We start from the raw sequence: 26,944 nt of genomic DNA on the forward strand, positions 1-26,944 counted from the left end.
GTTTGGAGACGGACATTGCTTTGTCACTCACTTTGTTGTTGATCATTCCCAACAGCTCTGTGCAGATGGTCTGAAGATTTGACCAAGTCAGTAGTGACAAATTTCGTCGTAAAATTAAACTGAGGAAGTCATGCTATATTTCAGACTTCTTATGTTGAAAAACATTCCTTTGAGAAAACAAAACACTTTAAAAATCACTTCTGTGTGAATTATCACTCAAAATGACCAACTTTAGGATTCCAAAAATTAAATATTTTATTTGTGCCATAATTACATTTCAAGTAGATTTTTTTTAAGATGTTGATGATTCTCTTAAGATATTTATGATCATCTCTGTTAAGGAAATCTTAAAAGTCATATTTATAATTTAAAATGCTATCTTCTCCCAAGCACCTGTGGGAACAACCTCTGAGCACTGAGGTAGGAATAAAACCCAACACAGCTGATTGTGTCCCTCCATGTAAAAATGTAGGCCAGCTCCATATCCATGAGATTCTGGAATCTGTAGGTTATTATTTTCACTTATTAAGAATTACTTCTTCTTTCTGCTGCAATCTGTTTGCTTGACTTCCTCTGATGCTCAGATAGGGTATAAAACTGGTACATTTCATTTAGTTCCTTCAATGCAAATTAAAGAATGAATGGTATGTGTAAGAATCACACATTTCTCATTTTCAATATAAGTGAACTTTCCCGAAACACAAACAAAACACTGACAGTAAAAATTTCTGAGAATTGCCCAATCATTTCACTAAGTTCTAGCAATTTGGATATATATTTTTCTTATATAAACTTAATAAAGACATAAAATAGCATATAGCATTTCTCCCCATTTCAGCTTGATGTTTAACTGTCTTAACCTTGATTTTTTAACATTTTATCATGGCTATTCTTTATATCATCTTATATATCTCCTGAAATATTAATTAGAAATGCATTTATCTATTAGTACCAGGACATCCATAGATCAAACAACAAAATTTAAGAATAAAGAAACCTCAACAAAGTAGAGAATTCAGTAGAAAAAAAATTTCTAGAGGCTGTTTTATTAAAAGTGTAAGTTTAAAAAAGTTTTTATTTAGATGAGGACTTTTTAAGAGCTAAAGTGTATCATATATTGGGGATTATATTTGAACACTACTGAGAAGTAGATATCTCTAGAGCAAAAGGCTAAAGAAATAACTATCTGAGAATTAGTTGGTTAAAATTATATGTGATTGAACCCTCAATGATTGCTTTGGTTATTTAAATCCTTATAAACATTCCTAGAAATAAAATATGCTAGCTTCCTACTCTATTGATAATAAATTTAAAGACAAAATAATTATGCCAATTTAAAAGGTATAGGTAAACACTGTGATTCTAGTTCTTTGTATTTTTACCAAACATCATTGTTTCCCAATATGTTTCACATTTTAAAACAAATTTGTAATTGTGTAATATCATGTGATTCAATTAAAAATTTATTTATAAAGAAATTGTCACACAATTTTCAGCACAACATTTGCCCTGCATGCAACCAACCTGTGTTCAACCTCCAACACCACATATATGGCCCCCTGACAACACTCAGGAGTGACTATTTAGCATAGACCCAGGAGTAAACCTTGAGCACATTTGGTTGTGGTCCCCCCAAAAAAATCTATAAGAAGTTAATTGGTAAAAAAAAAAAAGAAAAATAATTGAACCAAAAAAATGGAAACATAATTTGAGGTCAAATATTTTAATGACCTTGAATGAGTTCTGATTACTCTATGCCTGTAACACTACTTATACTTGTGAATGCATTTTCTTTGAACAGGGTTTGACCACATATACGTAAATTTTAGTCCCTGTACTCTCTCTAGTTCTGAAGAAGTAATTTCTGTGATAGAAAATTCATATTGTTGTACTTGGATGTTTATGTTCTTTAGGAAGATATATAGATACAACATATAAATAAATATAAAGTATATCATAAAAATGTTGTTTCTTTACTGTTCATTACATCTAACGTGTCAAAGAACAAGATAAGTTGCTTTTATATATAACAGCATTTAACATACAAAAACAACTGTCATCATGCATGATATCTCTTTAGTAACAACATTGTATAGCAGAATTTCTAAAAGGAAAAAAAGAAGGGAGAGAGAAAGAGAAAGGGAGAGAAAAAAATGTCCTGCGACAGGCAGGAGAGAGTGCAGGGAGAAGCCAGAGGGAAACTGGGGACATCAGTCACAGGAAATGTATGCTGGTGAAGGGTATTGGACAGTGTATGACTGAATCTCAATCATGAAAAAATTTATAATTGTGTAATATATGATTCAATTAAAAATTTATTTATAAATAAATTGTCATATAATTTTCCTTTCTGTGTCTTTTCTTACAAGTAAATGTTAAATGTATAAATTGTTATTTCTTATTATATGTACCCTTATACTTTACTTTTTTACTTTATTTTATTGAGATGCAATTGGATTATCTTACTTTCAGGTAGTTAATATTTACATGTATTATTAAATAATCACAAATTTAATTTAATATATTCTACTTTTAAATGTGCCATGATGGAACTGGAGCGACAGTGCAGTTATAAGGCATTTGCCTTGCACATGGCTGATCCAGTAGAGACCTGGTTTTTATCCCTAGCATTCTATAAGTTTCTCCAAGCCAGGAACTATTTCTAAGCACATAGCCAGGAGTTACCAGGTGTGGCCCAAAAACAAAAATATATAAAATAAAATAAAATAAAATAAAGGTGCCACTATGAATTTTAAAAATCTTTGCAAAGAACTTAAATACATTGAATTATAAATGAATTATTCATCATCTATTTTCATAGTATATCAAGTTTACTGTTTTTCTCACATCTCTAAGATTAGAATGCTAGGGTCTGGATGTATCTTTTTAAGCAGTACTATTCCTTCCCTGTAATCACTTTATATACTCTTCTGATTTCATTTTCCCAGCTTCAATTGTAGTAATAAAAAAAAGCAGCCACATATGTCAAAAAGAGAGGTTTCAAGAATGGTGGTTAGACAAAAACTTTTTAGACATAAAACATTTTAGACATAAGTAGTTAGTCACCTGTTTTTAGATCTAAAAAAACATAGGGATAGACAAAAAACTAGACTATATCTTAGACTTAACTGAGGAGGATAATTGTATCTCAGCAGAAAATAATCTTATTAATAAAATAGATGGAAAAATACATCATTTTATAGATCAGTCATTTAAGGTAATTAACTTAAACTAAATTAACTAAAAGAATTGAAGTGCAAATATGAAAAAATGAATTATGTTTGTTTGTTTGGAGGGCCATATCCAGTGATGCTAAATAGTAATTCCTGGCTCTGAACTCAGCAGCTACTCCTGAAAGACTTGGAAGACCATATGAGATGCCAAGAATAGCACTTGCATCAGCAACATGAAAGACAAATGCTCTACCCACTGTACTATAAAATTTTTTTATTCATGGCATAGTTCATTAGCAGAAGTTTGTGGATTTCATTAACCACATATGCTGAGAATGATCTAATATGGGTATAATTTTATACTTTACAATAGTTTTCATATATATTGGCTTATTTAAACTTTATAATAGTCATCTAAGCTTTTACAGATGATAAAATCAATTGCCTAAAGTTTTGTCTATCTAACATAATTTCTAAGACTGAATTCACTCCTCACAAATTTAAATATGCTCCACATAATTTTTAGGCATATGTCCTACCTATAATGTGACTACCTGGATATTCAAATAAGCCAGTAGCTAGCTCATCAGTATGGAATCTGAATTCATAAACTATGTCTAACAAGCATTTGCTCCAAGCAGTTTGCCAAATTATTTGCTAGAATGATTATTCCAACAGTGCTAAAAGCAATGGAATAAGTAACAAATTAATAGTTGTAAAAGTATTACTTATTCTCATGAACCAAAATGAAATTAACAAACCAGCAATATAAAATAGCAAATACATGATAGCCTGCTACCTGCAGGTTTTGTTCTCTTATCTCATGAATCCGCCTGACTTCCTAAGAGGTATTTTTAACCTCATTTTACACATGAGTTAACTAAGAACTCTAGGTTATTGGGAAAGGATATGCCTCAGATTTGATTGTCTTCTCAATTGCATACATCAAATAACTTCCATAGTTTTCCTAGGACAGTGGGGGAGGACAGAAAAAACAACAAATATGAATTGATCCATGAATAGGGACAATGTCCAGCTTTTTTTCAAGTTTTACTATCAATTTTTCATTGTGCTGTTATTTTAAATCTGTCAAGCCCTTCTTTTTCTCCTGATATATTAACTAGAAGGTCATTTCATCCATAATGCCACTCAGAATCTAGGTGGATAACCAATCCTTTTCATATTATCTGCTGTGCCATACTCCCGCTCTCTTTTGTCCTTACCGTTTCTGACCTAGTGAACTCAATACTTAAAGTGAGGTCCCAGCTCTAGGATTGTTCTCTGCCTGCTGATCATGATGGAGTCGAACAGCAGCATTAACTATAAATCTGTGCTATCCGACCTTAGCAGGGACCTCATGGCCACTCCACAATTCTAATATTCATGCTTGGTTAATTTTCCATCGCATTCTCCAGTGGTTTTTCTAATTATTTACAGCTTGTATAAGGTCTTAACCCTGAGCCTGCCTCCCCTCTGTTTAGCATACATGTTGTCTCCTCTGTTACTGAAGATAAGATCCCTAGATTCAGCTTTTGCTCTCTCCTCTGCTGCCATCCCTTTCCTTCTTTACACAGCATTTCTCCTTGAGTTCATTCATTATAAAACTGTTTTCTTCCACCTGTCCAAAGATAATCTACCAGATTTTCTTTCCTCATAGTTTTGACTCCCTGAGAACCTTACATTAGAGTATCATTCTGCCTTTTTGAAAATGTTTATATCTTTGTTGTATTTTCCCTGGTTTCAGAACAAATAAAATAAAAACAAATGTTTTCTAGCTTTCTTCCTATGGTTTCATGACTCTGCTCCAATTCTCCAAAAGGAGATTCACTCTTTTGCTTAAGCAGTAATTTCTCACTTATGGTTTTGACCTTTCAGTATGGTTTCTGCCCTACATATATTTTAATCACCTTTTAGCTTATTAAAGAGAATTCTAAGAATAAGCACCAAAAACTGAGGTAGAATGATTAGTTTTGAGTAAAGATTAAAATCTAAATTAAACTATTACAAATGCAGCTGTATCTATAATTACTGTGAATGAAGATTAGTGGGAAAGAATACGAAGGAAAATGTAGGTAGGGAACTGAGAGAATTGATCAGGAAGGTTTGCCAAAATAAAAAAAAAAGGAAGGAAATGGCATAGATCATGGGAGAACCTGACAACCCTGTTTGGTAGCTTCAGGGATAACTTCCCTTACACATCATGATGAAAATGTGCTTTATTTCCATAGCAATTCATTGAAACTCAAAAGATCCAGAGAGATCTCTGCAGAGTGAGAACCTCCCACTCCTCAATGTCACTGCAATGGTGTAAATCATTTTATCTGGCAGAGGGCAATTGTAACCATGCTAGGGAGCAGATAAAACTCTAGGTCACTTCCAGTAATGCTCAACCAGATTTGGGGGTCTGATGATTTGGTACTTCAGCTGTTGATGCTCAGTAATGCTCTGGGTCCCCTAGTGCTGCACCTGACTATGCTCAGAAGCAGCCTGTATTAGATCTAAATCAGGGTCTCTACTTAAGTGATCTCTTGATCCACATTATTAATATTTGCTTCCAGGTTCTCTATTGCTCCCTTTCAATTCATGCTACATGTTAACCCTATTGTTATCTGTTATTCTTGCATAGAGCAAGAACTTTATCAAAATACTAACAAGAAAACCAATGAATGAAGGAATGATCATCATTAAAGCTATGTGGATAATATGTCTTTCACTATGAGGCAAAGATTTCTTAAAATACAGAGAAAAATAAAACTACCCTATCAGAGCTGAAGGATAAAACAAACCAACAACAAACTAATTTGATAGGGGAATGAGCATGAAGCAAAGGAGGTCATGTAAAATAGATAAATGAGGTCTATTCAGGGTGACTTATAGGTGTAGTTACTGTAGTTTATAAACATTGATTTTAATGATACAGACCTGAAACATATGTTATAATGTAGTGTTACCTTAATACAAAATAAGATGAATACCCAAAACAAAACACCCTAAATTTTAAACATTATGAGGTGTTAGGTAAAATTAGTAGTGAAGCATGTACATGCACATACAACTACATGCACACATATTTATATACATATATGATTCCAAAAATGTGTGTTGCTAAATAGCATTTTCCCAGAATATTGGAAATTATATAGAACAAAGTGTTCGAGTCATTCATAGGCAGCTTTAACTGTAAGCAGCCAGCTAAAATATTAAAATATTGCTATAGGCTTTTGTTTTACATCTGGTTCTATTCCTCACTCTATCTGACACCCAAGCACTGCCAGGAGTCATTTTGAGTGAAGAGCCGGAAGAAAGCCCTGAGCATCATGGGTTGTGGTCAAAGAAACAAAACAAAAATCATCATCATCAATAAAATCTGTTCATTCATATTGTACCTATCCATAGATAAGAGACACCAAGATCACTCACCGCTAATTTTTCAACCCCTCAATTCCCAAGCTCCAACTACCTTATGGTAGTTTTATATTAAAAAATTTTCTCTCCACAATTATTATTTTGAAAACAACATCTTATGTTTTCATTTATAACTTAGAAATTGTGTTTTGTGTGAAGGACATCAATTTAAGAAGTACTTCACTCCATCTATAATGGTATTTTCACATTTTTTTTATTTCTGATAGATATTTGAAGTTGCTATTTATCTCTTAAATTCACTTAGAACAATCTCAGCATGATTTGGTAACGACTCTTGGGGTCCACCTGGAGCTGGATAATTTAGCAAATTTTCCAATACTAAAATCAAATATGTAAAACTAAATTTTAAGAAGTTATAATGAAAATAAACCAAGATCTTTATTTGTCCTGTGGGAAATTATCTAAATTTTATTTTCAATAAAATGATATTGCTATTGCTATATCAGGTGATAATTCTAGCTGAAAATCTTAAAAAGCAATCTGCGACACTTGGAATTTAGACTACCTTCTATAAACTGCTGAGGTCAGTCTGAACTCAGTAATCAGCAAGATATTTGTTTACATCTGCTTTTGAATAAATTACTTCTGTCATGTCAATAAAAAAAAAGTCAAAATTTCAGCATCATCTTGGCAGCTGTGTGGCATTTTACAGAATCTTTTTAGTGATGAATTAGCAAACAGAATTAACTGCGCAGTTTTTCTTTTTAAAATGAAAGATTAGACCCTGGTCCCAGAACAGGATACATGGATGAGGATTTTCTATTTTAGGTCAGGGAGAACTTTCATTTTTCTTTTTTACTTTTCAGTGCAAAGTTTAACTCCTCTTTAATTCTATTTGAAAAGCTTGGAGCAATTTATTTTGTAAACTTTGTTTTTATTATTCTTGATGATATTCATATATTATCTTCAACTCATCATCCTGTTTGAAACTGGAGAGGGGAAGTGTTTATTTTTTAAAGGGTCAGATAGTAAATATTTTTCTCTTTATACTCATAAAGTTGTTGTTCCAATGCCCATATCCACAGGAAGAGTACCAACACAGCTCTAAGTTGTACCATATTTTCCAGTATATAAGATGATTGGGCATATAGGACAACCCCTACTTTTCCTGTTAAAAGATAGGATTTGTGCTATATTTGTCATATAAGTCTACCTCTCTTTAAACACACACAAAATAGAAATTAAAAAATGTAAGGAAAAAAGAGTAGAACCCTCAAAGGGTAACAGTATTGTTTAATAAAGCTAGACTTTGGAGTGCCAACAATCATTTTACATTTGTCATTTGTAGTGAGTGACTGTGATTCTTTTAATTGTGATCTACATTGAGAGCATGGAGAGGGGACTCTTCCAAGAAGAGCAGCTGGCTGGGGTGCAGTTATTAATAAGACAGCTAGAGGGAGACAGAGAGCCTCTTCTGTGTCCCATAAAAGCTGAACAGAGGACTGAGCACTGGAAATCTGCATACCTGGTGGCTGGATGGGATGCAGAGCTCAGAAACTCAGCTCCTCTGTGTTCCCTGAAAGATGAATCAGGACAAGCAGAGAACTGAGTGATGACTCCTGGCAGCTGGATGAGATGCAGTGGTAAGAGGGGGGGCAGATCATTAGTTCCTGAAGCTGGAGTAAGATTCATCATGCTGTATACTGGCATATAGGACAACCCCGACTTTTAAGAAGTTTTCCATGTTTTAAAAAGTTGTCTTATATGCTGGAAAATAAGGTATATAAATGTCCATGGTTGGGGCCAGAGTGGTGTTTGCCTTGCACATGGCTGACCTAGGATAGACCAAGTAAGATCCCCCAGCATTCCATATGGTCCCCCATGCCAGGTATGATTTCTGAACACATAGCCAGGAGTTACCCCTGAGTGTCACTGGGTGTGACCCAAAAACAAAACAAAACAAAAATATGTTCATGGTTGAGTTCCAATAAAATTTATTTGCAGGAATACACAGTGGCATATGGACCATAGTTTTTTTTATCCCTGACCTAAAGGGTACATCCTTGATGTACCTTGTGTACATCCTTGATGGACACAGGGATAGAAGAGGTTTCACGACAAGAAAATTTGCATAGCCTATTGTATAATTAAGTATACAATTAATTCAATTTTTTTAAGTATATAGTATTCAAAATTAGGTGTTTTAGAAGCCCAGATATACGTTATTGTTTTTGTTTTTATGTAAGAATATCTATCTATGAGGGGCTGATGCTTTACTGGTATGCTGTAAAATACGCTAAGCCCTAACACTTTAGACCTGTGTTTTTGAAAAAAGAAGAAATTTCAGACTTCCTACTACAGCATGGACTCTCCTAGCTAATAACCGCATAGCCTTTCTCAGTGCTGCTCCATCCGACCTTGCTGCTCTCTAACTCAGTGCAGAGAAAAACAGACACTAAACTTGAAGTTCCCTGTCTACTTCTTCAACACTCCCACCTAAGTGCTTTAGAAGTCAGTGTCACTGTGTTTTTACTGAAGGAGAAGAGATTAAAAATACTAATGTACTATGTCATACTTCTTTGTTTTGAAGTTAGAAGAACGTTAGTTTCAATTCCTGTATCTTACTGCAGTGACAATCTGAGCAACCATTTTATTTCCCCAGGGGAGACAGCTGAATTCAACAAATATAATTTTTAAATCCACTCTTTAAAACTCCTGCTTTTAGTAAATACAGCACATAGGCCTAAAAGTAAGGGCTATAGCAACAATTCAAACATTTTTCTGGCATGCTGCTTTAATTCAACTTAGAAAATGACTATACAGATTAAAGGTTTCATTCCTATCTCTAACAGATATAATCATTATTTTGAAATAAATGAATTAACCACATCTAATAACTGATTAAGTCATGGACCTTGCAAAGTGCGAGGATTTAAATTCATGACCTTGGGATAAGCAAAGCTTATGAGGAAAATTAATTATTTGTTGAGATTTAAAGTTGAGAATAATGTGTTTATTATAGTTTCTAGAGATGTGAGGTATTTTTCCATACCTCTGAGTATACCAAGTATTGTATTTTCCTTCTTCTCTTCCTTTCCCTTTTTTTTTTTTCTGTTTCCATCGCAATCATGGGTTTCTTCTCTCACACACTTGTTTCCACATTTGGTTGAGCTGCGCACCCACTTGGGAGCGGGTATCTTGCTAAGGATTGTATACTTGTGATGCTCCCACAGATGCTGTTTACAATCCTTGCCAGGATGGCACACTTGGCTTTATACTCACACACTTAGCTGTATTGTTCGTATGCACTCAGTTGTGGAACCCCAGACTTTATGTGCCTAAATGGCGGGGCATGTTAGGTGATGCATAAAATAATTTTCTGGCTCTATTAATAATATTTTAAAGCAATACATTTAGCATTAATACTTCTTAACTTTAGTCTAATACTTTTTTAACTTTAACCAGCACATTTTGTGACTTTTAAACAATGAGTATTGATAGTATAAGCTATTTGTTAGGATGAACCATATATGCATATTTCTAGACAAACCTTAGTATTTTTCAAAACTGTCAGATATTTTCTGTATTTACTTTATTCTTTGGTGACACAATAAAATTGTTCAATTTTTTAGATCAGTATAATATCATATGTGTTGCATTAAATGCCATCTTTCTACCCAACTAACATCAAAATAAGTCATTAAGTTATCAGATTATTCATTAGACTTCTGATAAGCACAAAATGTTCTAAATGAAGTTGTCTATGCTTATAAACATATTAAATGAGGAAACTGAGGACATCTCTCCATAGTTGTGTTGTCCAAACTGGCTTCAGACTTGATTGAAATCATAGTGATTTTTTATGTACCTATATCTAATTTCTTACAGCATAAGTCAAGGGTTTGTCAATAGCATGCATTGAAACTGCTAATACTTATCAATAAAATGAGTATTAATATTTAGTTCAATTGTCAAGTTGGAGTTAACTGTGTATTCTAAGGTTTAGATACACTTCATAATTCAGCCTGTTATATGCCCAGGAAATCCGTTGTGATAACATTTTCTTGGGAAAATTCATGCCAGGATATGTGTCTTTCTCCAGGATATGTCACTGCGAAGGGGATGAAGAAAGTCCCCTCATCACACCCTGTCGCTGCACTGGTACCCTGCGCTTTGTCCATCAGTCCTGCCTTCACCAGTGGATCAAAAGCTCAGATACACGCTGCTGTGAGCTCTGCAAATATGACTTCATCATGGAGACCAAGCTCAAACCTCTCCGGAAGGTATAGTATCCACAGGAATTGGCTTGGGAAAGAAAACATGCCAACAAGTTTTACTTCCAGCCCCAGAAAGAATCTTTTACCATGCCAATTTACACAAATATCAGATGCATATACATCCCATGTTTGGCTCAATATGTAATAACCACAAAGTTTCATATTTTGAAATATTGTATTTTCACTTTTATATGATTAATCTTCACTATCAAAAAAAGGTTGTGCATGTTTGTATATATGTGTATGACTATAAAATATACGTATGGCATAGAATGGAATTGAAGGCAACTATAAGAAATTCTGGTTTAAATCACTTATAATGATTAAATTATAGATGGCATGAAATAATATGAATTCATCTAATTTCATCAAAGTCAGGCAGCAGGTAAGAGAAGTGAATGTTTTTTTTTCATAATGTATGTATCTTTTGTGTCTTTGACTTTCTTAGAAATTTGGTTTGATATCACATGTACAATTGCAATAGGCTAAACATTATTTGAAATTATTTTATAAAGTGTGCATGAAACTGTATTAGGAGTGCAAGTATTTTTTATCTATATAGTAATCTTCAAATTTCTTACTGATAATTTTGGTAAAGGAAAGTAAGGATAGAAGTAAAGTATAAAGCTGGCTTTTCACTCAGAGTTAACTAAGCTTATAAGGGATACAAATGAAGATGACTGGTTTTATATAATTTGTTTTGAATAGTTGGGCCTGGGGATTTTAACATGTAACTTGTTCCTCTTTTTGCTTAGCTACAGCCTCACACATATAGATCCCTCAATTTCCAAAGGAGAATATGAGGATTCTAATTTAAATAATGAGTCTGCCTCGAGCTGCTTTTCCATTTAAATTAAATGCAAAGCAAACGAGAGTAAAAAGAACATTGCTTAGAAATAAACATTATGGGTTCCTAGATGAGCAAAGATGAAAAGCAAACAAGAATATTCCAGTAAGCATTAGATTGTGGCTTGTCATTGCAATTCTTCATTAATTTCTTAAATTATAGAGAGGAATAGCATTCCCTGCTTTCCTGCTCGCCTTGATTTTTTAAATTTGCAAATCATTTATAAATGTCAAAAGTGTTGCACAAAATACCTTGGGGATGAGCATTCCTTTTTTAACAGATGGGTGACCTGAGTGCCAAAAGGTGTCACTCTGTTCCTCCAGGTCCCAGAGCAATCAATGCCAGAAATAGAGATGGACCCTTACGTGTTGCCCTTTGCTTTGTGCACTGAGCAGATGCTGTCTGCTGTCTGGAGTAACTAAGTGGTACATTATGTTTAATGATTCTTTTCACCTCCTTCAGTCTCAGGGAACTACAAATTGTTCCTTAGCACCTGAATATTTCTTTATTTTTCGACATCTTTAGAAAATTTTATAAAACTCCATCTTCATGAAATTTTCATACAACCATGATATTTTGATTTGAAGGCAACAATCCAGGACATAAAATATTCACAGTTCTTTTTCTACTTCAGGTTATATACCCCTTTCTCCATGGTTTTGTGTTAAAAACAATATCTGATTCTTCCTGTACTTGATAATTATTATTGTACTTTCAGCTTTTATAAAAACTTCTCATATACAAGTTTATTTTTTTCTTTGTATTCTATATTTAGTAGTAGCATAACCCTCTTGGGAAATTGTTTTCCTTCGAGTATTGCTTGTATGAACCAGAAAATATATCTATATCTTTAATTTTCTTACTAATGAATGTGTTGTAGAAACCTATGTAGTAAGCAGCTATCACCTGCTGATTAATGAAGTGCACTGGTTTCATTTTGAACATTCCCTTTGATTGGTCATAAATATTAATGCAAGACAGCATGTCAACATCTTTCATTTTTAATAGCATTTATACATCAACAGAGGCTATGAGAAGCTCATCCAGGAATTCCTTCTTGATAGCACACAGATGTGTTTTATTTAACCCACAGGACTTAAATTTTGAATTAGTTACACACATTTAAATATGTAATCATTTTGGAAAATATTCCAGATGTCTTATTTGCTTAAAAAACACAGATTTTTCTAGACCCAATTTCCTATGGCAAAATGAGTTGATCTAAGTGATGACTGAACCTTTTTAAAAGGAAGATATATACTGAGGTCAGAGAGATACTACAGTGGGCAGGGCACCCACCTTGCAAGAGACTGACATAGGTTCTATATCAGGCATTTCATATGGTCTCCTGAGTATCATCAAATGTGACCAAAACAAACAAAAAACAACAAACAAACAAAAAAACAGACATACAAACAAAAAGCTGCTTCATTTTAGGTACTCCACATTTTCTGATCCTGAAAAATGTATGCCATCATCACTCATTTAAATAACTCAATAATGTTGGAGTAGAGAGATCTGAATTTCTAAATTCATGTTTCCTAGACAGAAAGAAAGTGCATATGACTTTTTACCTCTTTGATTTATAGACTTTTAAAATCTAAACAATTAATTCTGGAAAGGATAATATAGATGTTACGGTGCTTGCTTTGAACATGACCAATCCCGATTCAGTCTCAAGCATTGCATATAATACTTTTAGTGTCAATTATAGTAAGCCCTGAACACCACAAGGTGTGGTCCAAATTATTCCCTCCATCCAAATAAAACTATGGGGCAAAGTGTGTAGGTATAAAGTTGGAATGATAATAGAACAAGCAGGAAATTTTTCCCTTGCACGTGGCTGACCCTGGTTTAATTCTCGTTATCTTATATGTTCCTCTGAGCAACACCAGAAGTGATTCCTTAGTGGAGAGCCAAAAGTAACCCTTGAACACTTGAAAGTAGCCACAACCCCCACCCCCCAAAAAAGGAAAATATGGAGATATGGATCCATGCTCACCTTGGATATTGCTGGGGTTTGATACTTAGCACCATTAATTGATTGATTGATTGATTGATCTCTAAGGTATAAGGGAGGGGAAGATAGCTCATAGCACTTGAGTAGGAATCCCTGAATTTAATACCTGTCATTGAATGGTCCCATGGATGATAGATAAAATTGAGTTTTAAAGTAGAAAGTTGAAAAATCTTCAGTCTAATGAACACTAGAGCTAGTTTATCCATTGATTGATACTATTATTAGACAAAGATCTGATTTATCAATATTACCACATGTTCCCATATGAAAAACTTTTAAAATATAAAAGGAAATTAAGGGCTTAGTTGAGAAAAAAAATTATCATCTTTAAGTCAAAAGCTTATGTACTTTTTTAACTCTGAATAAAACTCTCCAAATCTAGAAATATTTGGGTTTAGCTGTAATTTTCAGAGCCAAAAATTTTAAATGGCCAAATTAGAATAACTATTTAATGCAATTTGTAAATGCACACAATATTAATCATGCAACATAAAATGTTCTTCTGAAGCTGGAGAATTGCCTGGAGTTTAAATTTCAACCATTTTTACTGAAAGAAAACAGTGGTAGGATATGAAGTCAAAGTTAGGAGTTCAATAAATACTAATAACAACTTCATGTCCTCTCAAACTATTTCTTTATATAAATTTATGTACAAAGCATTTGACAAGAATACCACAAAATATTCAACTTTATTTTTGTCTTATTTCTACAAATAAAATGAGACAGTTAATCAATAACTTTTGATTTAGTAATTATTAAGTTAAACCGCATGCACTTATCTTTTTTTATTTTTTTATTTTAAAAAATGCATTATGTAGTTGACGTTCCTGATCATAATACTTTGTTTCAAGATAAGGGAAATCAAAGTTATTGAAAAAAAATAAAATAGAAAAAATAAAAAAATAAAATGGAAGAAAAAATAAAATGGAAGAGAAGAGAAAAGAAAGAAGAAATAGTTTAGTAGCAAGTATATTTGTGAAAATTATTGTATCTCCTTAAAGGTCATCAATACAATAGCAAAAGTTTTAGTAAGCTCTTTTTTTAAAGATGAGATAAAAAATATCATAAAAAGATGTGTGTGTCTGTGCATGCGTGTGTGTGTGTTTGTGTGTGTGTGTGGCAGTTGTTATTGTTGTATACAGAGGCACAGCAAAATATGGGGAACATAGAAAGGAAAAACCTCTGGCCTAAAAAAAAGACTTTATTTTTTTAATATATTTTTTATTTAAGTAACATGATCATATTTGGGTTACAGTCATAACCAGAACACCCCCCTTCACCAGTGCAACGTTACCCCCTCCCCCCTTCCCATCCCCTGCCTGTATTCGAAACAGGCAGTCTACTACAGTAATTTGTTTTTAAGTTCAGTAAGTTGTATTTTTTTTCCTTAAAGGATAAGAGTAAAAAAAGATAATAAAGGTGTGATAATGGCAATCGCCAATGTTTGCATAGGTCCAGAAAAATGGAGAAAATAGAAAAAAAAAATCCTTGACCTGATTACAAAAAGTCCTCACCCCAGAAGTTTATTGGCATAAGACAGACTCTGGGTTCCAGGCATACCAGTCTATCCAACTCCAGTCATTCTCAAGGTTCCGGTGAAACTTTTTCACACTTTAGCTATTGTTGGTATCAGACTCTTATATTTAAAGACTCTGGATTCTGTGCATTTCTCTCATCGATGTCAGGCTGATGTGGAGCATCCTCTAGTTTCAGCATATCATTAAATGTGGAGCTATCTGCCCTGCATGCAGACTGTTGCTGAGTCACCTGGGTGTTGGGAGCACTCTTTGGAGTAAGTCAATGCCAAAGCAGTGGTAGGTCTTCTCTGGTAGAGGCTTGAATCCTGGTAATGTTAAAGACAATTATGGTTGTTTCCAAATATACTTTTTAAGCATTATCCAAAAACGTTTCTGATCCTAGACTGTTCCTAGGAATAGAATCAGGATGCCCAAGATTTTGATAAAACACTCAAATTGACCTTTATTGTCTAGTCTTTTATGTATTGCCTCTCCCCTCACCCCTGGATCTCTCCTACCTCCTCATACCCAAACCCTGAACCATTATCTTCCCCTTATTCAACCCTCCTTATCCTCAGTTCCTAATTGAGTAGACACCAAGACTGACCTTTTGCCCCAACACCACCATCCAGCTCCTCATTGAAAGACACCCTCTCAGTCCCCAGCTCATGCCTCTACAAATAACTACAACCAACATGCCTGTTGACTCATGTTTGGTGGCCCCTCATGCCCCCATCAAACTATGTCTGTTGCATGATACCGGAATCAGCTTCAGCAAAACCCCTAGTTCAAGGACAATATAGGGTTCCGTAATGCTGCAAAACATGTCTCAAACTCAACTATCACCTGTTGTCTTCAAATACCCTTGTTTTCTTTCTTTGTTTTCTTTTTAAAACATAAAAGGGTCACATGCATCTCTTTTGTATATCTCAGATGTATTCCCTTAACATCTATTACTCTTTTCAAATATCCTCATATAGTGACAATATTGCCCACTAGATTAGTTATTTGATTGTTTGATTTTCCCCCTGTGAGATCTGTTTTATAAGCAATACTGTTATAAGAGTAACTCCGTATAGATTTCACATTTATACCAAGTTACAGGAAATGTTGGACCTTATTCGTTGGCCCTCAGATGCACCAACAATATCTTGTGGCATTGTTTCTCTTTTGCATAGGCACATTAAAATGGGAAAATAATACATATGCAAACAAGTTCTTATCTAATAGAGATGGGAACACAAATTTGGTAATGTAATTAGGCTTTTTACCCTGAACATTGGTATAATGATTTGGCTCAGGCCTCAGAAGAATGGGCATCGCCCACACACACCTGAACAATGGATACCATCTATGGAAAAAAAAGACTTTAACCATGATTTGGTCTTGGCATTTTAGAAAAGAAATCTGGATGCTCAAGACCCACTAGATGAAATTTCATGGTGTAGACTCCTCTTGCATTGCTCATTACCATACCACAGTTTTCTAGAATTGAAAATTATGGTTATTTTAAAGAATGTTTTATATACAATCTAATCCACTAAGCCTTTCTTCAGTAAAGTTTTTTCCACCAATCGTGATTAGCCTATAAAATGGAAAATCTTTACATCTGATTTTCTGGCTTTATATTTTTTAAGTGTTCTGTCCCATTTCACCTGGGTCAGCTTTTCAACTGTAACCCATGGACAGATCCTCAATGTCTATGTGTGTGCATGAGTATATGTATTAGCCACCTCAATGTCTGTCAAGTGTCAGTCTGTAGTATACATAATGTTTATGTTGTATATTGCCCTTCCCTCGCTTATATATAACCCCTTCTTCCCCCCATCTCTTATGACCTTACAAATTCTTTTCTAGCCCTTCATTCTCTCATCCCCCATCTGTTGTTCCCCTTCCCCCATTCAATCCTTTTTACCCTCAGATCTTAACTCCTCAAAGAGTGGAACATTTCCCCCACCCCAGCCAGCTGTCAACCAGCTCCCAAAGTGAAAAGATAGATTCTCAGCAGAAGACACTGCCACTGCCGATGCTGCTGATTTGCTCTCTAAGTCCCTTTTTCCCCACCTCCCTTCACTCAGACTGGTGCTTGCTACCAAATTTGGTTTTGAGAAGCCCCCAGCCTGAGGACATTTCCTGATATGTGACTGCTGGGAGCCATTTTTTAGACTCCACAAGACCAAATCACAGGTTAAAGCTATGTACTTATCATTTTTATAGATAAAAAGCATATGAATATTGAAATGCTCATAAAATTAAGCTCAAATAAACTTAATGTACCAACTAAAAAGAATAATCATTTTGGTATTTCCACATTTTAGCATAATAATATAATGCACAATAGAAATATCTATTTTAATAATAGTTTCAAATAATAGTTTTTAATAGTTTAGAATATTTTTAAATATTTAAAATCACTATGTTAATTTATTCTTTCTCTAATTTAATAAAGGATACTCTAAAAATAAGTTACTGTAACAAGTCAACTGTCTAGATATTGTCACTGATTATATATTGATCTGGATATCTTGCAATTCATACTAATTTTGGCAGAAAGGGAAAAAGGAAGTCCAAATCATAAAAAGTTAAATTATTCAACTTCTTATTGAATAATGTCACCTACTCCTACAAAAGTGAAATTTTAAAATGCATCATTTTCTTATTATTTTAGGAGCTTTTTGATTCCACTAACACAATTCCCACATACCAAATTTCTACTATATGTCAGGTATTTAGAATAAATGACTTAATTCAATACTCACTGAAATCCCATTTTATCTAGACATCTGACGTCTATTTTGTAATTCAGAAAAATGAGATCGTGTCAATTTCTTCAATATAACTTATGCCAGTGGTTGATTCTAAACCTTGTGCAAGTTGATTATACTGGGCCACACTGCCATGAATATCTGAAATTTAAACATTACAATTTTAGTTTTTTTTAACTTCTTTTTTATATATATATATATTTTTTTTTATTTAAACACCTTGATTACATACATGATTGTGTTTGGGTTTCAGTCATGTACAATTTTAGTTTTATTTATGCCATCTCTAATGAAAGTTATTCAAAACACTTTTTACTGAATTAAAAATTAACTCTCCTTAATTTTACCCAATAGTTTTTTTTTCTGATTTAATTACACCATTATATGAGCATCAGTTATTTTGTAAGCTGAAAAACATTAACAGCCTCAGTGGCTTGAAACGCGTGTAAGGTTGTTTATCTTTAATCTGCTTCTGCCAGAGCTCTGTCATTTGAAAGCCCTTCTGTCTGTGTTTTGAAAGCCCTTCTGTTTTCCTTTCTTCCTTTTCCAAGAGAGTCTTACACTGTCACTTCTATGTCCCTTCAATAATAATCCCTATTCAGCATTTTAGATAGTATCAAGAAGAGTCAAGAGTTAGAGACTTGAACCTAAAACTGCAGAATCAGTTTAAAATGAATTCGTACAATATTCTGTTTTGAAGATTGGCTATAGGATTTTTCAAAAAAAAAAAAAGTTGAGGCATTTTGTTACCATTAATGTTTTAAGTGTAGAATATAGCTTCAACATTTCTATCCCCAAGGAGCTCACACACCTCCTCCATTGTTCTCATCACATCCCCCCATGGTTTTGGCACATTCAGTTGATAGTTCAGTGTACACTGCCCAGTGTCTACTTCTTTGCATTGTTTCTTTCTATCCCACATGATTGGACCATTTGTTTTCATTATGGATTACTATGCAAAGCACAACACCATTCAGTCCCATTCAAGTTGTAGATAATGAAATATTTCATATTTTCTCATAAGCAGAGTAGTAAATCCAGTGAGTATATGTACCCTAGTAATTTTTCCCCACTTATTTGTTGATTAATATTTTAGGTTTTGTTCCGTTTGTGAGTGTTATAAGCAGCACTGAAATGAACAGAGGGTACATATATCTTAAATATATTATTTTTTTAAATGAAGAAGTTTATGGAGAAATGGTGCTAATCTCTGGTGCATGCCTAGTCTAATGTTCTGATTGTTCAGCCTTTAAATAAAGTCTGTTTTATGTACAATTAAAAAATAATGTTTTGTTCATGCTCAGAGGATGGATTTGCAAACATTTTATTGGATAGAGACATACATTTTAGCATCACTCTAGAAATGTCTGCGGAACTCTTCTCAAATTTACTCAAGAGTTTAAAAATTATATAATAAGAGAGATCGTCTCAAATAAGGTTTTAATCACACCCTGTTTCTGGGGTGGGAGGAGATTATTGTTTTATTCTTGTCAGAAATATATAAGCATGGATGGAACAAATTATGTCCCTAGTACCAGAGCAGTACTGCTGTAAGTGGGGCACATTTGCTTTGCATGCAATTGACCCTGCTTCAATTTCTGGCACCTCGTCTTTTCCCCCAAGTTTGCCAGGAGTAATCTCTGAATGCAGACTCAGGAATAAACCTGGAGTAATTTTAGATGTAACCCAAACCAAAGAAAAATATATTCCTTATATTAGAATAAGTCGTGGCTAATATATAACTCTTGAAAAACATCCATGAATATAATTTGAAATTCATATTACTTCACTTCTTTTTTCCTTTGCTATATGCACCATAAGTCCAATCGTGGTGATTGTAACACACTTAGAATATGGTTAATTCTCAGACTTACACTCTGAAGGAGCCAGGTTTCAACAACAAATATTAACAAGCAAGAGTTTTGTCATCTACATCTAAATACCACTCAGTCATTAACAGGATACCTAGCTGGTTATTCTGGAAAAGAAAAGGATGAGTGAACTAGAAAGGTGATATTTGTTTCCTATGCTGAAAAAAACAATATTGAAAGAAAACTTTTTCAATGTGAAACATTATCCTTTCTATTAAAACGTTCTCCTCATTATCTTTTTAGTTATTATTGCTTTTATAGATTGGTAAATATTGCCTTACACATTTATACTATCAGAATGCAATTTATATTTCAATTAAAACAATGTATTTATTATCTTAATTATAAATAAACATAGGTTAATGGGAATTAATGTCATTCATACTTTTTTTCATAATACACATTTTCAATTTATCATGTGAGCTTCTTCATTTGTCTTTGGTGGAAATACTAGTAGTTTGATTGGTCTCTAAATTTTAGCAAAAATAAAAGCCTTATATAGTCAACTGGGATCAGCATTACAGAATAGTTTTTTCAAAATAGAAATATTCTCCTCTGGGCATCAGGGGAACTAACTATTTGTGAAGCTCCCTGAACTAACAGCCCTCCCTTTCAACAGATTTGAGTTGAATCAATCATCATCAGCAGCAGAATCAGCTATGAATGGCTCTGAGAGGGCCCAGTGATTTTTATTCACTGAGTTTACAAGCTTTCCAAGATAAGAAAAATTTTTATACACTTGAAAAAATAAAAAGGGTGAATTACTTTTAATATTTTATAATAAATTCAGAAAACATGATAAAAAGTAGGTGTTGATGTAGGGAAGCATACTATTCTGTAACTCCATATGTGGTAGCAAAAATAATAAGAGAACAAGCTACCAACAAATATTTACTCTTTTATTGTGAGACTGTCCATATTAAAAAATTTTTATATAATGACTATAAGCCTGTATAACCAAATACTCTCGCTTTGAAATTTTGTGCTTTATATAACCTTAGCAAAGAGATACTTAGGACAATGGGGAGAGAGAACTGAGAATATCAATTAGGATTTGGTAAAGTATATCATAAAGGAGACCTACAGAAACAATACTGAAGAATCCACTGTTATCTGGAACATTTCTTCTTAGTACATGATTATTAGTAGGTCCAATTATGTCCTGCTTTAACTCTGTTTCTCTTTGAAAATGATCATTTGACAAACATAACATCACTTGATTAGAACAGTATGACCGTGTTCTGCAATTATAGATATGTAAAGAAGCACTATAGTACAGTGGGTTTGCCCTTGCAGACTTTAACAGGAAATAGTTCCTACTATGAGAAAATTTATTTTTATTTTCACAAGAACTAACACAAAGTCATACTCATTTCACATACTGTGTAGTTTGATATTTTCAGTATAGACCATAGTCAAAATTATGAAATCAGTATTGCAATAATCCATATGGAAAACATAAAATCATCAAGTTCGAGTATACAGAAGCATATGGGCACACACATGCGCAGGCACACACATAGGCTTGCAAATGAGCACTTCCCCAGAAGCATCATGTTATGATTGAGGACTTTGTTTTGAGAAAGAAGCTGTATTTGTCATTCATTTCATTTTTCTTAATATGGCATAATCATTTAGTTTTAAATGACTTTCATATTTAAATAGTTCTCTAGTTATTTTTTTCTCACAGCTGAAATTTTTTCTTAATTTATTTCTCAAATTTCCAAACATTGGCATCAGAGATGAGGGGAAAAATTCCCTAAACTTTTGGATTATGTTTTTGAGCTGTAGTCACTAAATATTTTACACCAAACACATTTCTTTTTTACTGGTTTGATAGGAGAGAAATTATTAAGACTCTGATATGGTCTATCTGAAGTATAACTATTTCGACGCATTATTAATATGTCATCATACTTGTATGCTATTATCCATAGTACAGTAAGATAAAATTTTACTCAAAATAAAACAACTACTCTCTCAAAAAAGAACTTCCAATTGTTAATTTTTTTCTGATCTAAATATATCCATATATGTGTATATATATATATATATTTTTTTTTTCATTTGACTGTTCCATCCTGAATTAGGGGATCAGAAAATTAGATCAGTTCAGTCATAGGCCAGCAAGATCAACTGGTGACAATATGGTATGTAAAAAGTAGGGAGAGTAACCAGGAATCAGAACAATTGAACAAGGCACATCCAGGTTTTTCTTTATCCTTGCTATTATAGAAATGGTCGATGGACTGAAAGAAGCAATCTATGTTATTTCCCAAAGAAATATGAAGCAGCGGGTTGGAGAGGAGAGGTTTTACTAGAACTCACTTTCATTGTATTTTCATCCAAGTGACACTACAGTCTTATAAGACAAAGAAACCTGCACTCCTTTTCAAAAATGAGAAATGTTTCAAAATCATATTTACATATCAGTCAGATTGGCACATATTACTAAGGACAAAAACAGTTGGTACTGGAATGGAGGTGGGCACAAAAATCACCCTCCTACACTGCTGGTAGGAATGCTGACTTGATCAAACTTTCTGAAAAATAATATACTTTACAAAAGACTAAGAATTAAACTTCCTTGTGATCCAGCAATGCTACTTCTTGGTATCTACTCAAGGGCCCAAAAGTTCTACTTAGTAAAGATATTTGCAACCCCATGTTTATTGCAGCATTATTCCAAATACCAAAAACAGCCCAATGTCCAAGAACAGATGACTGGATAAAAAAAATTATGGAATACCTATGTAATGGAACACTACTCAGCTATAAGATGAAATCATGCAATTTCCCATTGCTTAAATGAATATGAAAAGTATAATGTTGAGAGAAGTTAGGAGTGGGACAGACATAGGTGAGATATAAAGAAAGCTGGTAGAGGAAAGCAGATACACAAAGAAAACAAATATTGTTTTCAGTGGGAAGCTCCCCCTACTACAGGGAACTTTGGGGGCGGTGGAAGATGGGTGACAGATACTGGGACAATAGTGGGAGGAGGTAGACATTCTGGTGGAGAATGAAATGCTGGATAACAGTTTTGTAAACCACATTGCTTAAAATAAAATGTGAAAAAGTAATTTTAGAAATTGTATTTAACAGAAATATGAGAAAAGTAGTTAAATTTAAAAAAGAATAAAAGTTCAAATAGTAAAAATAAACACTGATCTAGGAGTCAGACAATCATGTTAAGAATTTTGTTTGTTTGTTTGTTTTTTGGGTCACAGCCAGTGGTGCTCATGGGTTCCTCCTGATTCTACGCTCAGAAATCACTCCTGGCGGTCTCAAGGGACCATATGGGATGCTGGGATTCGAACCACCGTCCTTCTGCATGCGAGGCAAACGCCTTACCTCCGTGCTATCCCTCCTGCTCCCAGACAATCATTTTAATCCTGGTTTCAGAGCTTTAATCATTCATTCAGAGCCTTGTCTCCTTTTCTTTATCTAGAAAATGAGGAAAGAGAAAAGTTATATTAACCTATATTCTAGTTTAAAATTATCTGATTTTATGAAAAACAAAAGGAAAAATCCACCTATTTAAAAGAAGAAAGAAATCTCATGTTCAAATGCATTTTGAATGTTGTGCAGGGGTGATAGAAAACTTTAATATAGAGAAACTTCTTCACATAACTTAGTTTATACTGATTGGAATACAATGTAGCAAAAAAAATCAGTTCCAAATGTTAAAAACAAATAGGTGTATTTTCTGTATCTTTCTTATTATCATTTAAAGCAAAAGAGATAAGAACAAGACATGCCCTTTCTGTAATTTTGGATTTTGGAAGCCAAGACACTGGCCAAGGTTTATTCTTGCCTCTGCACCCATTATTCATTTCTGGTGAGTCTCAGGGGACCATATGGGATGATGCAGGTTGAACCCATGTCAGTCACATGCAAGACAAACACCATATCTGCCATACTATTTTGTTGTCCCCATCTCTGTATTTTAAAAAAGTGAAATGCATAAAAAGATTAGGCCAAAGGAATGTAGGGAAACATAAAGGGAAGGAGAGAAAAATAGAAGTGATGATAGACTGTTGGAGAGTATTTGAGTACTAAAGCATTCTGAAAGAGGACTTCAACCTAGATGTAAGTGCCAAATTGTTTTTGTTTTTGTTTTCATAAATTGTAAGCAGGTTGAGAAAATCTAAAGTAAAACAGATTCAAGTGGTTCTTGATAACACAGCTGTTGTGCAGTCCTGAAATACACAGGAAAGATTTCTGAACCTAAGGGAAAAATGTGGCAATTATGGCTGAAAGCCATTTCCTCTCTGAAAAATCCGGAAAACCACTGTAGATTGAGTCTAAGTAAATGATTTTGTGTAGTGTTTGATATTGTTGTTAGAGGTGTGGGAGGTTCCCAAACATAGCTCAGGAAAATGAAGGGGCCATGTTCATTATTATTCAGACAACTGTGCCTGATTGCACAATCCTTGGACCTGGTGATGGATTCATTTTTGGGGGACACTCATGCCAAATCTAAATCTAGGTGTTGGGGGAGTGGGGAGAGGGAGAAAACCTGGTGCCAGGGATCTGAAGAACCTCAGGCATGCAAAGTAGGCTTAACCTTAGCTTTTGTTTTTTTACACTATCTATGCTTATGTTTTAAGAGGACACTTGGAAACAACACAATACTCCCACAGCAGCCCACAAGATACCCTCAGGCCACTCCTCTTTTGCCACTGTTATTCTCACTTCTGTAGTCAGAGTCTACAGGACTCTGGACTTTACCTGTTCCCTTGCTTTGTTTAATATACCACATTTAAGTACAATTGGCCAGTACTTCTTTTTCTTTCTTACTTATTTTGCTAAACAAATAAGTTTGTTGTGTCAAAGTTATTCTTTTCTTAAAGGTGAGAATTTATGTAAATGAGGATCTAGTTTTAATACAGATGTTGATATCTTGGTGTATTTTGATATTGAATCAGTAAGAAAAACTTCCATACTGAATTTAGAACCATGCCTATGCTTAGAAAATGGCTTGTTTCCAAGAGACTGATAATCTCATGTTGGACTCTTTTCAGAAAGTTGGGGCGGGGGGGGGGGGGGCTGCCACATCCAGCAATACTCAAGGCTTTCTCCTGTCTCTGCTCACACCTGGTGGGAATTAGAGACAATATGGAATGGCCAGGCATCATGGATACTTTAGCCACGTGTAAGTCAAGTGCTTTACCCACTGTACTACCTCTCCAGCCCTACAGTCTATGTAAGACCACATCAACACCAGTAGTATCTGAAGAACCACACTAGAATGGTTCCAGCAATGCCCAGTTATGATGCATACTCCTTCCCCCATATTTATTCAGTCAACAAATATTTCTGAGACTTATTATATGTCAGTTTTCATCTCTGGTAGTAAGGTTATAATGATGAGCAAGACAAAATCCTCTGACCCAAAGAATTTATATTATTATAAAAAGATTAAAGTCAGAGTTCAATTATAATATTTTAAAAACAGTATGAGAGATGATTCTAGAGACATCAGACAGGGTTCTTATAAACCCCACTAATACATAAATTACTTCTCAAGGGAAATTCATGACATTTTGGGGGGGAATGGTTCTTGGATCACACCTGGCAGTGTTCAGGTGTTACTTCTCTCCTCGTGCTCAGAAATTACACCTGGCAGGGTCAAGTTACTATATGGGATGCCAGTAGTTGAATCTAGGTTAGCTGCATGCAAGACAAACGCCCTACCTGCTGTACTTTCGCTCTAGCCCAGTTCATGAGAATTCTTTTCTTTTTTTTTTTGCTTTTTGGTTTTTGGATCACACCCAGTTGGGCTCAGGGGTTACTCCTGGATATCTGCTCAGAAATAGCTCCTGGCAGGCACGGGGACCATATGGGACACTGGGATTCAAACCAACCACCTTAGGTCCTGGGTCAGCTGCTTGCAAGGCAAACGCCGCTGTGCTATCTTTCCGGCCCCTTATGAGAATTTTTTTATTTAAACATCATGGCAATAAGGTTGTTCATAATACAGTATTTTTACTCAGACAAAGTAGTTCATGATTGAGTTGTAGTCATACAGTATACAACCTTCACCAGTTCACATTTCCTGCCACCAATGTTCCTAGTTTTACTCTCACCCTCCCTCATGCCTTTTTCTCTCCCACCTACAACCCCCTAATTCCAAGGTAGACATTTTACTTCTCTCTCTTTCTCTCTCCCCTCACCCCCATGAGAAATTTTAAGTAAAGATATTCTCAGTTTCAGAATTGCTCCATTAGGGAAATAAGTTCATAAATAAAATTAAGACCCAAGCTTCAGAACCAGAGTTAGAAAGTTGTGTAGAGAAAACCTACCTAAATCGATGAAGAAAAAATTACCAGAACTGTCTATAGATAAATGCTAAGTCCCACAAACTATTGACTTTATATAAAAAACCAGATTGGCAATGCTCTGAATGGAAGGCTCACTATATGATAATAAATAGTAAAGATGGCAACACTAGTCTTGGAAAAAAATGATGGTGGCCATGATCTTCTGAAATAAATGTGCCTACTCTAAAACTATTCTATTCTCATTATTTGTTACCAAATCAATATTAATTCTTCAAATGAAGAGAAAATTCTTATAAAAATCACCTCTTCCAATATTTGTAAACAATAATAATGTATTCAAATCTGAGACAAACCTAATAGATCTGAAAGGTAGATCAGCCCAGAAACCTATGTATGCTATGTCTTTGCAATTTTTGCCCATTATAATTGATAGATAGATAGATAGATAGAGATATAGTCTAATGTACTGATATAATAGAGCATACTAGGAAGGAACCTAGATGAGTGCAGATGAACCGGAGTCAAGTATTCCAATAGAGTTACCTTGTGGCTTAAGTGAAGCCTGTGACTTGGCTTGGATTTCCTATTTTACAAAGCAGGGGAGTGGAGGATTTGGCAATAATATATTCTATGACAATTTTGGGGATTGCACTAGGGACTAAAATAATGTAAACAGAAGTATTTTACAAATGTAAAGGTGCTATAAAGAAAACGTAATGTATTTGTCTTCAACTCAATTATCAATTATGCTGTAACAAGTTTATACTCAATTCTTATTACTTCAATATTTAACAATGAATCCATTTTAAGGACGATAAGAG

At 34.1% G+C, this 26,944-nt stretch overlaps 1 protein-coding gene across 1 annotated transcript in view; it reads left to right on the forward strand.

The window, feature by feature from the left end:
* Positions 1–26,944, forward strand: part of MARCHF1 (membrane associated ring-CH-type finger 1) — a 355,296-nt gene that overhangs the window by 282,518 nt on the left and 45,834 nt on the right. The window contains exon 4 of the mRNA XM_049769479.1: positions 10,642–10,822. Coding sequence (XP_049625436.1) covers positions 10,642–10,822 — 181 coding nt within the window. The remainder of the gene's footprint in view (positions 1–10,641; positions 10,823–26,944) is intronic.

Source organism: Suncus etruscus, chromosome 3 (genome assembly GCF_024139225.1).
Source record: "Suncus etruscus isolate mSunEtr1 chromosome 3, mSunEtr1.pri.cur, whole genome shotgun sequence".
In the NCBI taxonomy this organism is placed as follows: Eukaryota; Metazoa; Chordata; class Mammalia; order Eulipotyphla; family Soricidae; genus Suncus; species Suncus etruscus.